The following is a 14,170-nucleotide window of genomic DNA, read 5'->3' on the forward strand; positions in this document are numbered from 1 at the left end:
ACTTGCAGGCGCAACCATGTTAACGGTATGAGGAGATATACATAAATCAAACATCGGCCTTGCATATTCACTCACAAACGAGCATCAATGCATTTACAGAAATGAGCAAGACTTTAACTCATACAAACATGTGATCTATTATTTATGTACTGAAATGTTACACATCATTTGTTAAACAACAACTGTGAAGCACTGTTATTCGAGTGCAGACATTTGAACAGAAATGTGAAAGGATATGAATCATATACAGTAGATTGGAACAACATTGATCAACATTACAGTATACACACGTCTAGTACAGAAACAAATATAATCGATGCCCTGCTTGCAGAAATGTAAAATATTTTTCACAATTAAAATTACGAAACACGAACATTCTGCTATGGAAATATAAACCAACATGTAGCAAAAGTGTAAAACGCAAATCCTCATATAAAAAAATGAATACCTTCAAATACATTCATATACAGTGATGTAAAGCGCAAGCATCTGTACACAATAAAACATGCATACATTACTCACTCACTAATAGAAACAACAATAACAACAGTTCAGTCACAGTACATCCACAAATGGGTGGTCGACGATTGTTCCCTTTGACAGTACATACAAACAACATCACACGACAGTTATGAATAGAAGTTTTCCGTTTGTTTGTTTACTTTCGACTACTTATTTTTCCCCACTCAAGTACCCATGCTTCTAATTAATTCATAATTTCTTCTTCGACAAAGTCATATTAATACTAATCCCAGTCACAAACAGACAGAACATAACTGTCACACACACGACCTTTACAGCATCACATATAGGTACAGCACCGCCAACACACCTCCATCACAGAACTGTCAAAGACACGACCTTTACAGCACCACATATAGGTACAGCACCGACAACACACCTCCATCACAGAACTGTCACAGACACGACCTTTACAGCACCACATATAGGTACAGCACCGACAACACACCTCCATCACAGAACTGTCACAGACACGACCTTTACAGCACCACATATATAGGTACAGCACCGACAACACACCTCCATCACAGAACTGTCACAGACACGACCTTTACAGCACCACATATAGGTACAGCACCGACAACACACCTCCATCACAGAACTGTCACAGACACGACCTTTACAGCACCACATATAGGTACAGTACAGCACCGACAACACACCTCCATCACAGAACTGTCACAGACACGACCTTTACAGCACCATATATAGGTACGGTACAGCACCGACAACACACCTCCATCACAGAACTGTAACAGGCACGACCTTTACAGCACCACATATAGGTACGGTACAGCACCGACAACAGACCGGCTTGTGAGGCTCTACCAAAATGATGTATTCTGAGGCCATGCAAGGAGTTTTGAAGGCAGTATTCGTTCAGTTGTATTCAAAAGATAAGTGAGATAAGTGCATGTCTTCTGCTACATTTCATACTGATCGTGCCATTCCAATACAAGTGTAGGAATCATCTGAAAACAGTGTGTTTTCCTTCAATATTAGATATACTTCGATGAAGCACAACGTATTCTCAACGGCTTGCTTTGTTATCATATTGGGATCTTGTGATCGTATCAAGTCGGACACCTGGTCAGTGTGATAAGGAACCTTCAGCTTCCGGGCAAGATGGGCGTGTTCAGTGAATGCCCGTCAGGCCCCTGTGAAGGACAGAAACACTAATTATGTATTTCCATGTCTCGTGTGACTAGGAAATATATATATGATGAACCCACACAAGCAGTGTTGTAGAGACTACTATCTGTAGTCAGACTTCTGGCTAACATGCTTACACTGGAGCCACCACTTCTCTGTGTACAGCTTGATGGTCTCATCGTGTCCACGGAATACATCATACATCACATAAAACATCCAAGAGAGACCGTCCGGATGAACCCACACAAGCATTGTTGTAGAGACTACTATCTGTAGTCAGACTTCTGGCTAACATCCTTACACTGGAACTACCACTTCTCTGTGTACTGCTTGATGGTCTCATCGTGTCCACGGAATACATCAGACACTGGTTGAGGGAGAGCTGAACTCGATTCTGGAATAACACATGCGCTTATATAATCATTTATTATCAGCTTTATCTTGGTAGATAAGGACATTGCCGTTCACACCACAATTCTCAATAACTTCTGAGGGTGACATACACCCTACAGACTCTTCTATAGAATTATTCGTATAACCAATTTCTTTTGATTTAATCTATTATACCACGCAGTTTCCCTCAGCGTATACTCGTTCCAGTTTGTGTTGAAACTTCTAGGGGGAAAGTATAGCAATGAAATCTTTCCAGAGCAGCTTTTTGTTTTGTTTGGAGTACTGCTTTCAATGATAGAGAGAGGGCAAGACAAAAGATAATGAATGATTTTAATTTTTATAAAAACATCACTTTGCCTTATTGGTAAAATGCCATTTTCCATAGCAATGTGTTCTCATCAATAACAGTCACAGATACGTGTATTCTAACACATGATTTTTTTAATGTCATAACGTTTCCTGAAGTGTTGTCAGGGTAATGTTACCAAATGAATCAGTAGAAAGTGTATATTTTGAAATATTATTCTTTTCGTCGATGTGGCATACGACATTGGGAGGTAGCAGTTTAGGTAATGATATGGGTCGAGTTAGTTTAGGTAATGATATGGGACGAGTTAGTTTAGGTAATGATATGGGTCGAGTTAGTTTAGGTAATGATATGGGTCGAGTTAGTTTAGGTAATGATATGGGACAAGTTAGTTTAGGTAATGATATGGGTCGAGTTAGTTTAGGTAATAATATGGGACGAGTTAGTTTAGGTAATGATATGGGACGAGTTAGTTTAGGTAATGATATGGGTCGAGTTAGTTTAGGTAATGATATGGGACAAGTTAGTTTAGGTAATGATATGGGACGAGTTAGTTTAGGTAATGATATGGGACGAGTTAGTTTAGGTAATGATATGGGACAAGTTAGTTTAGGTAATGATATGGGACGAGTTAGTTTAGGTAATGATATGGGACGAGTTAGTTTAGGTAATGATATGGGACGAGTTAGTTTAGGTAATAATATGGGACGAGTTAGTTTAGGTAATAATATGGGACGAGTTAGTTTAGGTAATGATATGGGACGAGTTAGTTTAGGTAATGATATGGGACGAGTTAGTTTAGGTAATGATATGGGAAGAGTTAGTTTAGGTAATAATATGGGACGAGTTAGTTTAGGTAATAATATGGGACGAGTTAGTTTAGGTAATAATATGGGACGAAGTTAGTTTAGGTAATAATATGGTGTTAGTTTAGGTAATATATGGGACAGGAGTTAGTTTAGGTAATAATATGGGACGAGTTAGTTTAGGTTAGTTTTAGGTAATGATATGGGACGAGTTAGTTTAGGTAATAATATGGGACGAAGTTAGTTTAGGTAATGGGACGATATAGGACGATATGGTTAGTTTAGGTAATAATATGGGACGAGTTAGTTTAGGTAATAATATGGGACGAGTTGTTAGTTTGGTTTAGGTTAATGATATGGGACGAGAGTTAGTTTAGGTAATAATATGGGACGAGTTAGTTTTAGGTAATGATATGGGACGAGTTAGTTTAGGTAATAATATGGGACGAGTTAGTTTAGGTAATGATATGGGGAGTTTAGGAGTTAGTTTAGGTAATGATATGGGACGAGTTAGTTTAGGTAATGATATGGGACGAGTTAGTTTAGGTAATGATATATGGGAGTTAGTTTAGTTAATATGGGACGAGTTAGTTTAGAGTAATAATATGGGACGAGTTAGTTTAGGTAATGATATGGGACGAAGTTAGTTTAGTAATAATATGGGACGTGTTAGTTTAGGTAATAATATGGGACAGAGTTAGTTAGTTAGGTAATAATATGGGACGAGTTAGTTTAGGTAATGATATGGGACGAGTTAGTTTAGGTAAGGCAAATATGGGACGAGTTAGTTTAGGTAATAATATGGGACGAGTTAGTTTAGGTAATAATATGGGACGAGTTAGTTTAGGTAATGATATGGGACGTGTTAGTTTAGGTAATAATATGGGACGAGTTAGTTTAGGTAATAATATGGGACGAGTTAGTTTAGGTAATGATATGGGACGAGTTAGTTTAGGTAATGATATGGGACGAGTTAGTTTAGGTAATAATATGGGACGAGTTAGTTTAGGTAATGATAATGATATGACGGTTGTTTAGGTAATAATATGGGACGAGTTAGTTTAGGTAATGATATGGGACGTGTTAGTTTAGGTAATGATATGGGACGAGTTAGTTTAGGTAATGATATGGGACGTGTTAGTTTAGGTAATAATATGGGACGTGTTAGTTTAGGTAATGATATGGGACGTGTTAGTTTAGGTAATAATATGGGACGAGTTAGTTTAGGTAATGATATGGGACGTGTTAGTTTAGGTAATAATATGGGACGAGTTAGTTTAGGTAATAATATGGGACGTGTTAGTTTAGGTAATAATATGGGACGAGTTAGTTTAGGTAATGATATGGGACGAGTTAGTTTAGGTAATGATATGGGACGAGTTAGTTTAGGTAATAATATGGGACGAGTTAGTTTAGGTAATGATATGGGACGTGTTAGTTTAGGTAATAATATGGGACGAGTTAGTTTAGGTAATGATAGGGGACGAGTTAGTTTAGGTAATGATATGGGACGGGCTAGTTTAGGTAATGATATGGGACGAGTTAGTTTAGGTAATAATATGGGACGAGTTAGTTTAGGTAATAATATGGGACGGGTTAGTTTAGGTAATGATATGGGACAAGTTAGTTTAGGTGAGTGAGTGAGTTTGGTTTTACGCCGCTTTTAGCAATATTCCAGCAATATCATGGCGGGGGACACCAGATATGAGCTTCACACATTGTACCCATGTGGGGAATCGAACTCGGGTCTTTGGCGTGACGAGCGAACGCTTTAACCATCAGGCTACCCCACCGCCCCAGTTTAGGTAATGATATGGGACGAGTTAGTTTAGGTAATAATATGGGACGAGTTAGTTTAGGTAATAATATGGGACGAGGTAGTTTAGGTATTGATATGGGACGAGTTAGTTTAGGTAATGATATGTATTTTAGCACAGTATTCTGCCCAAGTTCTCGTTGATAATATGTTTTTTCTATGTTGTCTATCATTAATTTATCATGTTTCCAACATATCCATCTACGGCTACTAATCTAATCTGTGTTTATATCGATGGACCCTTCAACGACATGTGATGGATGTCATGTTAACGAGAGACGCGATTTCTTCAGACAGCATTTATCATTCAGATCAACATGATTTTCACCCGTATATCCAACAGATAGCATGTACCACTAGCAGCTTACAACTACAGTCTGTAAGCATTGTGTGAGAAAATAGACGACTCCCTGTAGAAACGCTAGTGCTACTTATTTCACCAATACCGGAATACACAAGCAAGTTCGCTACTCCCACCGATTCTTGGTAGCCGTGGATAATAAAGAAAAGTGCACACACCCTCACAACAGTCTGTCAATAGGACTGGACTCAGAATGAGGGCTATCGCTATATTAGATTGGCTATAAAATTTACACTATGTATGAGATGGGGCTATAGCGATTGCCGACAATACGCTCCCACCGCTGTCCAGCGGTCTGGGTGGCAGGACTGGCATTATCTGAAGTCTGTATGTCCCGGGTCATGATTTAAATAACCTCTATATGTACTTGTGCGTTAATAATCACCCTCCCCGCTCTTGTGCTGCCCCCCGCAACAGGCAGCCATATATGTCATTTTCCTAAATCTAAATGCCACAGCGGTATCCTGTCCCCTCAAACTATGTCGACAAACCTGTTGCCATTCAGTTATATATAGAAACTTCACTGCTTAAACACATTAACAATTCTGATTTTGATACACTTTTCAATTTCCGGATTTCTAGTTGGCCTTGTTTGGTAATATTGTCCCTGTCAGTTATGTAAGAGTGATGGGAGCGCCAGTGTGGACGATAAGGAGTGCCTGTGTGGACGTCGGGGAGAGTATTGGTGAGGGGCGGGGCTAGCGGTGTGGGGAGCCGGGCTTGACTGGCCACACACTACACATGATAGCCATACAGCTCCAGGTGACCGTCCACACTGCCGGAGTACTGCACATCACACAGAACAACACAGGTAGGCGGCTCTATGTATATCTGAAACGCACCTCACAGATAACTCCACTGTTTGGTAATTGTTTCAATGCCTTAAACAAATAGGATGTATTTAATTTGTTACATTGCATAGCAACACTTGTGTGCACCTGGGTCTCCCAACGCTCTCAGTGCAGGTGTATCAGTTTAAACTACGTTATTCTTATATTGCAGGTAAGTACATACTTGAACTGTCGGAAACCATTCCCGTGGACGTCAATAATCCTATGTTTGAGATTTGAGCGTTGTTATAACGTTGTTGTAGCGTTGTTATTACGTTGAACAGCTTTTCCATCTCCATGGTGGCAGAGGTCCATCAGCTGTCTGTTCACCTGTCAGACTGTCCCTATTCTGCCTTCCTCTGTGTTGTGTCAGACAACGCAGGAATCTTTGAGTCTGTCTCCATATGTACACATGTTGTGTTCCATTCAACGCAATGTGCACCAGTGTTCTACTTTCTTCTGATGTCATCCTTGACAGTCAATCATCCAGTCATGTTATGTTTACTCCCATTGCACTAATTTGTCTCTAACTCCCAGCGGAAACTCCGAGGGATATGTGTGTCCATGAAACACACACGCACACACGCACACACACATTTATTGCAGACATATACATAAGCATATGTGTTCGCGTGCATGTATCTCGAACTAACATTTATATGTCCTAATCATCACATTACCCTTTATGAACTTAGTTATTTACCGCCGTCATGATACATTAAGGCTTATTACAGCATATAGATGGCTCAGCTACTTCCGACGTCATCGCGCCTACATCTGTCACATTCTACACAGTCTCAGACTCAGTCTCGGGTTGGTGCCCCACCCCGACACCAGACAATATTAGGCGATGCATTAAGCAAATATGCGTCCTTCGTCATAACTTCAATTTAACATTGTGTAAATGTAGACAGCCTAGACACTTGATGTAGATGTCCATATCTTCAATATGTTTTATGTGCTATGCAAACTGTGGGCAAGTGAATTGTTGATAGAAGGCAACATGGACAGATATTGTATTTGTTAGAGTAGGGCGCTGTATCATAACAGCAACACTAAGATGTTCAGTGCTGGGCGCACTGCCACTGCATATCAATATATTGTAACTCAGTAGCCCACGATGTGAACAGACATGTATGTACACAGCACATATGATGTGAGTCAGACCAACCCGCTCACCATACCTCCTGAATACCCGGAAAGTACCCTCCGCCCGACCATTTCCCGACTTTCCCAGGCAACATACCCAATAAGAATACTTGGGCCGACAAAAACATTTCCATACAACTTGTAAATCAATTAAAGTTTAATGGTTGGCGTCTTTGTGAAGTGTGACACGGGCATGTAGCCTGAAGCCTGTTCCCAGTGACTGTGTGTATGTATCACTTACTGCGTTAACTCTGTTATTGGCGCTTGTCAATAACGCACTGTCCTGTCATGCGTATAGTCAAGGTAACACCAGCCTGTTGGCGTGGACTGAAAACGGTTCATTTTACAAGATGGCCGTGACTTTTTCTCGTGATGACACCTTGTCATAGGCAGCAGACTGAAGGCTGAGACATGTGTCATCAGTAATGGACACCCGTGTTTGATACATGTATTGTTTGTTGGTTGGCATTTTGTATATCTGAATATTGTAGTTTGTTCTGACAATTCCCACCAAGCTGTAACCTGTTGTTACTAAACACCTCCGACACGAACATGCTCATTTCCCTGTATAACTGTTGGTCCTGCACCAGAGTGCTGAACACCCAGAGCTTGGAACAACGTTCAGGGTTGGTGCATGCAGATTCAAAGCCCCAATGGAGAGCGTGAGCTAGAGCCAGTACTAGCTATAGGTCATCAATACTGCATTCCGTGCGCTCCCCAAGTATTACGGCATCATACTATTCTGATTTCTACCATGGAACATATAAGAAACATCGTACCCCAAAGTGTTACCTTTCTAATGTGTTTCAGTATACACCATAACGTGTCTGTTGTGAAGGTGTCACGATGCACTGACTCACACACAACTACAACCAGCTTGTCATCATTACCACATCACCTTACTTATCTACGCGAGCCAATTTGTACTGTGAGAGGTGGGGGGAAAGCAAATTCTCTACCTGTCTTTGTAACAGACTTTGGTGGCAAATGAGGTGTTTTCACGCAGTCTTATCGGATACCAAACACCTTGGGAATTGACATCGTTAAGGTGATCCAAAATCGATCTGCAAGTTAATGAGATTCACAAGAAGAGTGACGTGCCATCAAAGTGAAAGTACAGTAATTGGATTTAATGACCATTACGCCATTATAGCCCTAGCAGCAGCAGCAGCAGCAGCAGCAGCAGCCGTGACGGTGTATGTTCCTCTCGCATGTCACTGGCACATCCGCATCATCTTCTAGCTCACATGCAAATGCAATCTTATCATTGAATATCTATCAAAATACGCTCTGTCACGTTTCTTTGTCCTGAAACGTGAATTTCTTGCAGTGGCGTTTCATACTGAGAGCGTTAGGGCGCCGTGATATGCCTGTTCGTTGAAGTAGGGTGGGGCAGGCGATTTGTATGTCAAGCCTACCCCCGGTCCAACATAACACGACCCTAGCTACCTTATCGGGAGGGGAGTGGGCGCACAGTGGTGGAGGCGCCGAGTAAGACCTACAGACCTACTGATGTTTACATAACCTTTTGAAATAAATATGGGTATTTATACCTCACGTATGCTTAGTCATCCACCCGGCAGACAAAAACTTTGAGGCCAATAATACTTTCATGATCCAGCAGGGATATAGTCGGGGATTCCCTATTAACAACAAGTGTCAACTACAAACAAAGCGTATGTAATCACTGAGAATCAGAGCATAAACCATGAATATCACCTATCCAGTGTCTGCCTCCCTCCTACCCCATCCCCACCGCCGTCTTCACCCAACCCCCAGGCCACCTGTATGGCGATCACCCTGTCCTACGTGAACCCGGCAACCATTGCACATGTCTCATGATAATGTAATTCCATTGAGAAGACAGTGTGCAGCGCCACATGCTGGTGATATTGCCTGACTGCACAATAGACACATAACATACACCACACATATAGATGAAAGTAAAATATTTATAAAGTAACCTCTCACTGATTCACACCACCATCCCACAAGTCCAGCTGCAACATCGTGTTTAATTTATGAGGAACCCTGAATAGACGAGAGTGTCGAATGTCAACAGAGTCGCCCAACCCTCCCGACAAACACTGTACACCAGAACATACAACATGTGCCCTCGTCCAACACAGTCCACGCCAGAACATACACCCTGGGCCCTCATACTGTGTCCAACACACTGTACATTAGAACATACACCCTGGGCCCTCGTATTGTGTCCAACACACTGTACATTAGAACATACACCCTGGGCCCTCGTATTGTGTCCAACACACTGTACACTAGAACATACACCCTGGGCCCTCGCCTTGTGTCCAACACAATCCAAACCAGAACAAACAACCTGGGCCCTCGTCCTGTGTCCAACACAATCCACACCAGAACATACACCCTCGTGCTGTGTCCAACACAATCCACACCAGAACATACACCCTCGTATTGTATCCAACACAATCCACACCAGAACATACACTCTGGGCCCTCGTGCTGCCCAACCCAATCAGACATAGCAAGCAAACAAACAGGCTGTGTATAACGTCGAACCTTAGAGACATAACTCAAGATTACCTGGGCTAAGATAAGGACATTGTAGGATGTGTAAAGGGGCAGGTTCATGTTTAACTCCTTCTTTTGCAAGGAACTCGATTCCATGCTTGAGAAGCATATGGAAGAGTTAAAGAGTGGGTATTTCCTCACGTCGCTTTTAGTAACATTCCTGCAATATCTCCATAAATGGGTTTCACACATCACACTCATGTGGGGAATTGAACTCGGGTCCTGCACAGGACGACACCTGCTTTACCCTCAAGGCTAACTCAGAGAAACGTATACCAGGTATTTCAGGATTCTGCTTGGCATATGAACTCAGCAGGTACTCGATAACAGATGAATATACCAGCTTGTCTTTGGCCTCTGAATTTGTAGCATGGATCACTTCATGCGCAAAAGGCAATTGTTCGAGCACATTTCAAGCTATGGCCCAACTCGTGGAGTATAAAGCTTCAATCCATGCCACGCCTGCTACCTCTTCACTTGGCCGAACACCAGGGGAGTGGAGGGGGAGAAGAGGTAAAACAACCTCAGGGGGCCCACATTAAACCTGCAGAACAAGGTAATCACTGACGAGCCATCAGTGTCCCTGGTGTTGCCATGGTAGTAGAATATTACTGTATTAGCTAGATTGCATCGTCATAAACGGTGATCAAATGCAGGATACTGCCTTTGGCAGCTTGACTGACAGTCTCAGGCCAGTTACGGTTTGATTGAACACAGCATCGACGCCTGGTACAGACATATGCACCGGCCAATTAAATACCGCTGTAAACAGCATCATATATCACCGACAGATTGAACACCATTGAATATATTGAAATATTGTTCCTCATACCGCCACTGCTGCTGGTACTACCCTCGCAACACCGATGTTGCGTTGTCGTGCCAGATGGAGGGTGGCATATGGCGTATGGCGTGTTGAACCAGTAATCAATAACCGTATTGTAATGACAAATATGTCAGATATATCTCACCAAATTTCAAATCCCTGAATAATTATTATCTGGTCTCGTATGTCAAACATACCACAAGAAACATTTGTCGTATGACATCACCGCAGCCCGGGGAATACAGACATGGTCGCGCTATCTACTGGCGACATTATACTGAGACATTATAAAACGTCTCACTGCATTCGCTGATCTACACCAGTTCGATCCAGCACTCACTATATGTGAGACATGATTGATGTGTATCTCACATCTCACGACTGTAGAACAGGGAATAAATTGAGACGTTATCGAGATGAATCTCACATCTCACGACTGTACATAAGCGAATGTAGTGAGACATTATCAAGACGTATCATATCTCACGTCTGTAGATCAGGGAATGTAGTGAGACGTTATCGAGATGTATCACATATCTCACGTCTGTAGATCAGGAAATGTAGTGAGACGTTATCGAGATGTATCCCATATCTCACGTCTGTAGATCAGGAAATGTAGTGAGACGTTATCGAGATGTATCCCATATCTCACGTCTGTAGATCAAGGAATGTAGTGAGACGTTATCGAGATGTATCCCATATCTCACGTCTGTAGATCAGGGAATGTAGTGAGACGTTATCGAGATGTATCCCATATCTCACGTCTGTAGATCAGGGAATGTAGTGAGACGTTATCGAGATGTATCCCATATCTCACGTCTGTAGATCAGGGAATGTAGTGAGACGTTATTGAGATGTATCCCATATCTCACGACTATAGATCAGGGAATGTAGTGAGACGTTATCGAGATATATCACATATCTCACGTCTGTAGATCAGGGAATGTAGTGAGACGTTATCGAGATGTATCTCACGTCTCACGACTGTAGATCAGGGAATGTAGTGAGACCTTATCGAGATGTATCTCACGTCTCACGACTGTAGATCAGGGAATACAGTGTATGTCAGTCATTTTATTTTAACTACTACAGAACAGGATGCATGAGCATAGAAAACATCAGATTTTCCTGAGCACTACAACCTGCAATTATTTCCCCTGTGTTTACAATACCTGAGGGTTCTGTCACGTCCTGGCCATCAATGAGTTTATTGAACTGAGAATTGTTTTCAAGAAAGGGCCTTTGACACCCGTGTTACCATTCGGTAACTGGATAGATAATCACATGGATTAAGATTGGTATAGATGGACAGCGGTTCAAGCCTTGGTTCTGTTGTAGTCATATTGAGCCAACTATTTGGACATATGACCTATTCCGTGAATCTCGGCGGCCTCACCAGGGTCTCGACCCTCCACCTGTTCCGTTTGACTGAAGTGTAAACGTCAACATCTTTCTATTGGTATGGGCAGATGAATATAACGAGGTCCCCATTATGCCTTTGGTAAAACATTAAAACAACATGACACTGGGATGATCAATCGGGACAGGAACGTGTTACAGGTGAGTAAGTAATTATATGAGTGCTGGAGGCAGCACAGTGTATGTCATGGACATTCCTGCCGCGCCACTGTCAGGACATCACCAAAATATCCATCAATGTGTCAATCACGCGTCCCCAGGGTCTGTATGTTATCTGTAGGTGAACCATGTAGAACACACCATAGTTGCAAATATTAAGACGAAGGGGAGACCACTCCGGTCATGTCGAGCTCAGAGGTGAGGGAATTATATGCTTTTTATCTAAAATTGGAAACCAGGGCTACGAATCATTACACTGGGAATGTTGTAGTTCTGCTTTACTGTGTAGACACTCATGTATATGAAAGAGGGTCAGATTGATGTATGTTGTGTGTGATTCAAGTGCGCCGACCCTCCCTCTCTATTGACAATGTCAGGTAGATAGACAGCGGGTTCCCCGGGGCTGTTGACAAGCTCTCTATACCGGTGTTGGTATTGACCTCCTGGACAACGGGGCACTGACTGGGCTCTGGAGGGGATGGATTAAGACTTCTGGTCATTCTTGTCGATATTAATCGTATTGTGAATTTGAGTGCCATACAAGCCTTTATCTGTCCGCTCGGCACTGTGAGAATATCGATCTATACTTAATGTATTAAAACAGGTGTTAAGATAAATATGTTATAAGTTAATGCAACCTGCAGCCTATTACAAGAAGTGAAATATGTCCGTGACTGGCTCAGTAATGCTTAGTGGTGCGGCAAGTGGAGAAACGCACAGCCAAATCTACAAGGCAAACAAATCCGCCCACAGCCTGCTTGAATCTGGAAGGCTTCATTGACATCATCAGCCGCTGTACCCGTCCCCGGACAGTAGGGCCATATTTGGGAAGCCTGTCCTAAATAATATTTATATTAGACTATGACTGACGTTGTCCTTAGGGTCTGTGTCATACAGATATTTTATTAACCGCTCCTACCTGCAGTATTTTATTCAACCGTAAAATGTATTTAATAAGATCTGTTTTGAAAAGGTGATCTGTCAATGCGCGTAAGTGTGAAAAACTCTTAAGTATGTTGAGCATGTCCATATTACAATACCCCAGTCAAGTGCTGCTCCTAAAAGCCAACTCACACGTGAACAGGAAAGGTAGTCTCCACTCGGAGATCAAACCACTAACTGGTATTTTTGAAAGCTTAAGGAGGTCATGCGAGAGTCGTATAGGTGTGTCGGGTTATCGAGACAGCACACACACACACTCACAATCGTCGACACCACACGGGGACAGACATGTGAGTATTGCATCGTAGATATCAGCCATATATACATTATTAGAGGAATGGTTCATTCACATATAGATCAACCGAGTAATATTTCCGCGTTATATCTCCCATGTGGGCACGTGTCTTCGTTTGAGATGTCACCTTTGCGTAAGGTGGTCCTTCGTGCTGCTCATACCGGTCCGTAGCCTTGATACTCACCTGGTGCAAAGTTACATTCAAGTTTGAAATATTACCGGTTTCAGCTATTTGAATGTATTCGAGTGTTAGGAATATACAGTCTAAAATCATTTGCTTATTATGCATTTACACAACATCATACACAATGTCATCTGAGATATTCATGGACTATTAAATTCAGGATGAAATTACTCAAATAGTACACATTCCGTACATGTTATGTTCCGTTACGGTGATCGTAAAGGTTCGCCCTGCTGTTTGTGCTCCAGGTACAAGGGGTGATGCAGCCTAATCATGGAATCTAATCGGGTACTGGGAGAGAAATGTACATAAAAATAATGACTTTTTAAAGAGGTCGTTTCTTTGTGGTAACGCAATGCTTCTTGGCGCTGTCTTTGTGGATGTATCGGAGTTTGTCTAGTGAGGAGGAAAACTCGTAGGACGGGTTTCAGATCTGTGTGTCGACAGGTAAACTAC

General features: G+C 42.0%; 1 protein-coding gene across 5 annotated transcripts in view; it reads left to right on the forward strand.

Moving 5' to 3' along the window:
• The window catches only part of LOC124285660, a 60,243-nt gene that overhangs the window by 19,709 nt on the left and 26,364 nt on the right, over window positions 1-14,170 (forward strand). For 2 of the 5 annotated variants that reach the window (XM_046721929.1, XM_046721930.1), the window contains exon 1: window positions 13,289-13,525. The exons of 2 other annotated variants lie outside the window; for them this stretch is intronic. In XM_046721929.1, the coding sequence (XP_046577885.1) occupies window positions 13,307-13,525 (219 nt within the window). In that variant the 5' untranslated portion in view covers window positions 13,289-13,306. Of the gene's footprint in view, window positions 1-6,028; window positions 6,169-13,288; window positions 13,526-14,170 lie in introns of those variants that run through there. One more of the 5 variants, XM_046721933.1, reaches the window with a different exon arrangement.

The sequence above is a fragment of the Haliotis rubra genome, unplaced genomic scaffold (assembly GCF_003918875.1).
Source record: "Haliotis rubra isolate DU_JTF1 unplaced genomic scaffold, ASM391887v1 Scf365, whole genome shotgun sequence".
In the NCBI taxonomy this organism is placed as follows: Eukaryota; Metazoa; Mollusca; class Gastropoda; order Lepetellida; family Haliotidae; genus Haliotis; species Haliotis rubra.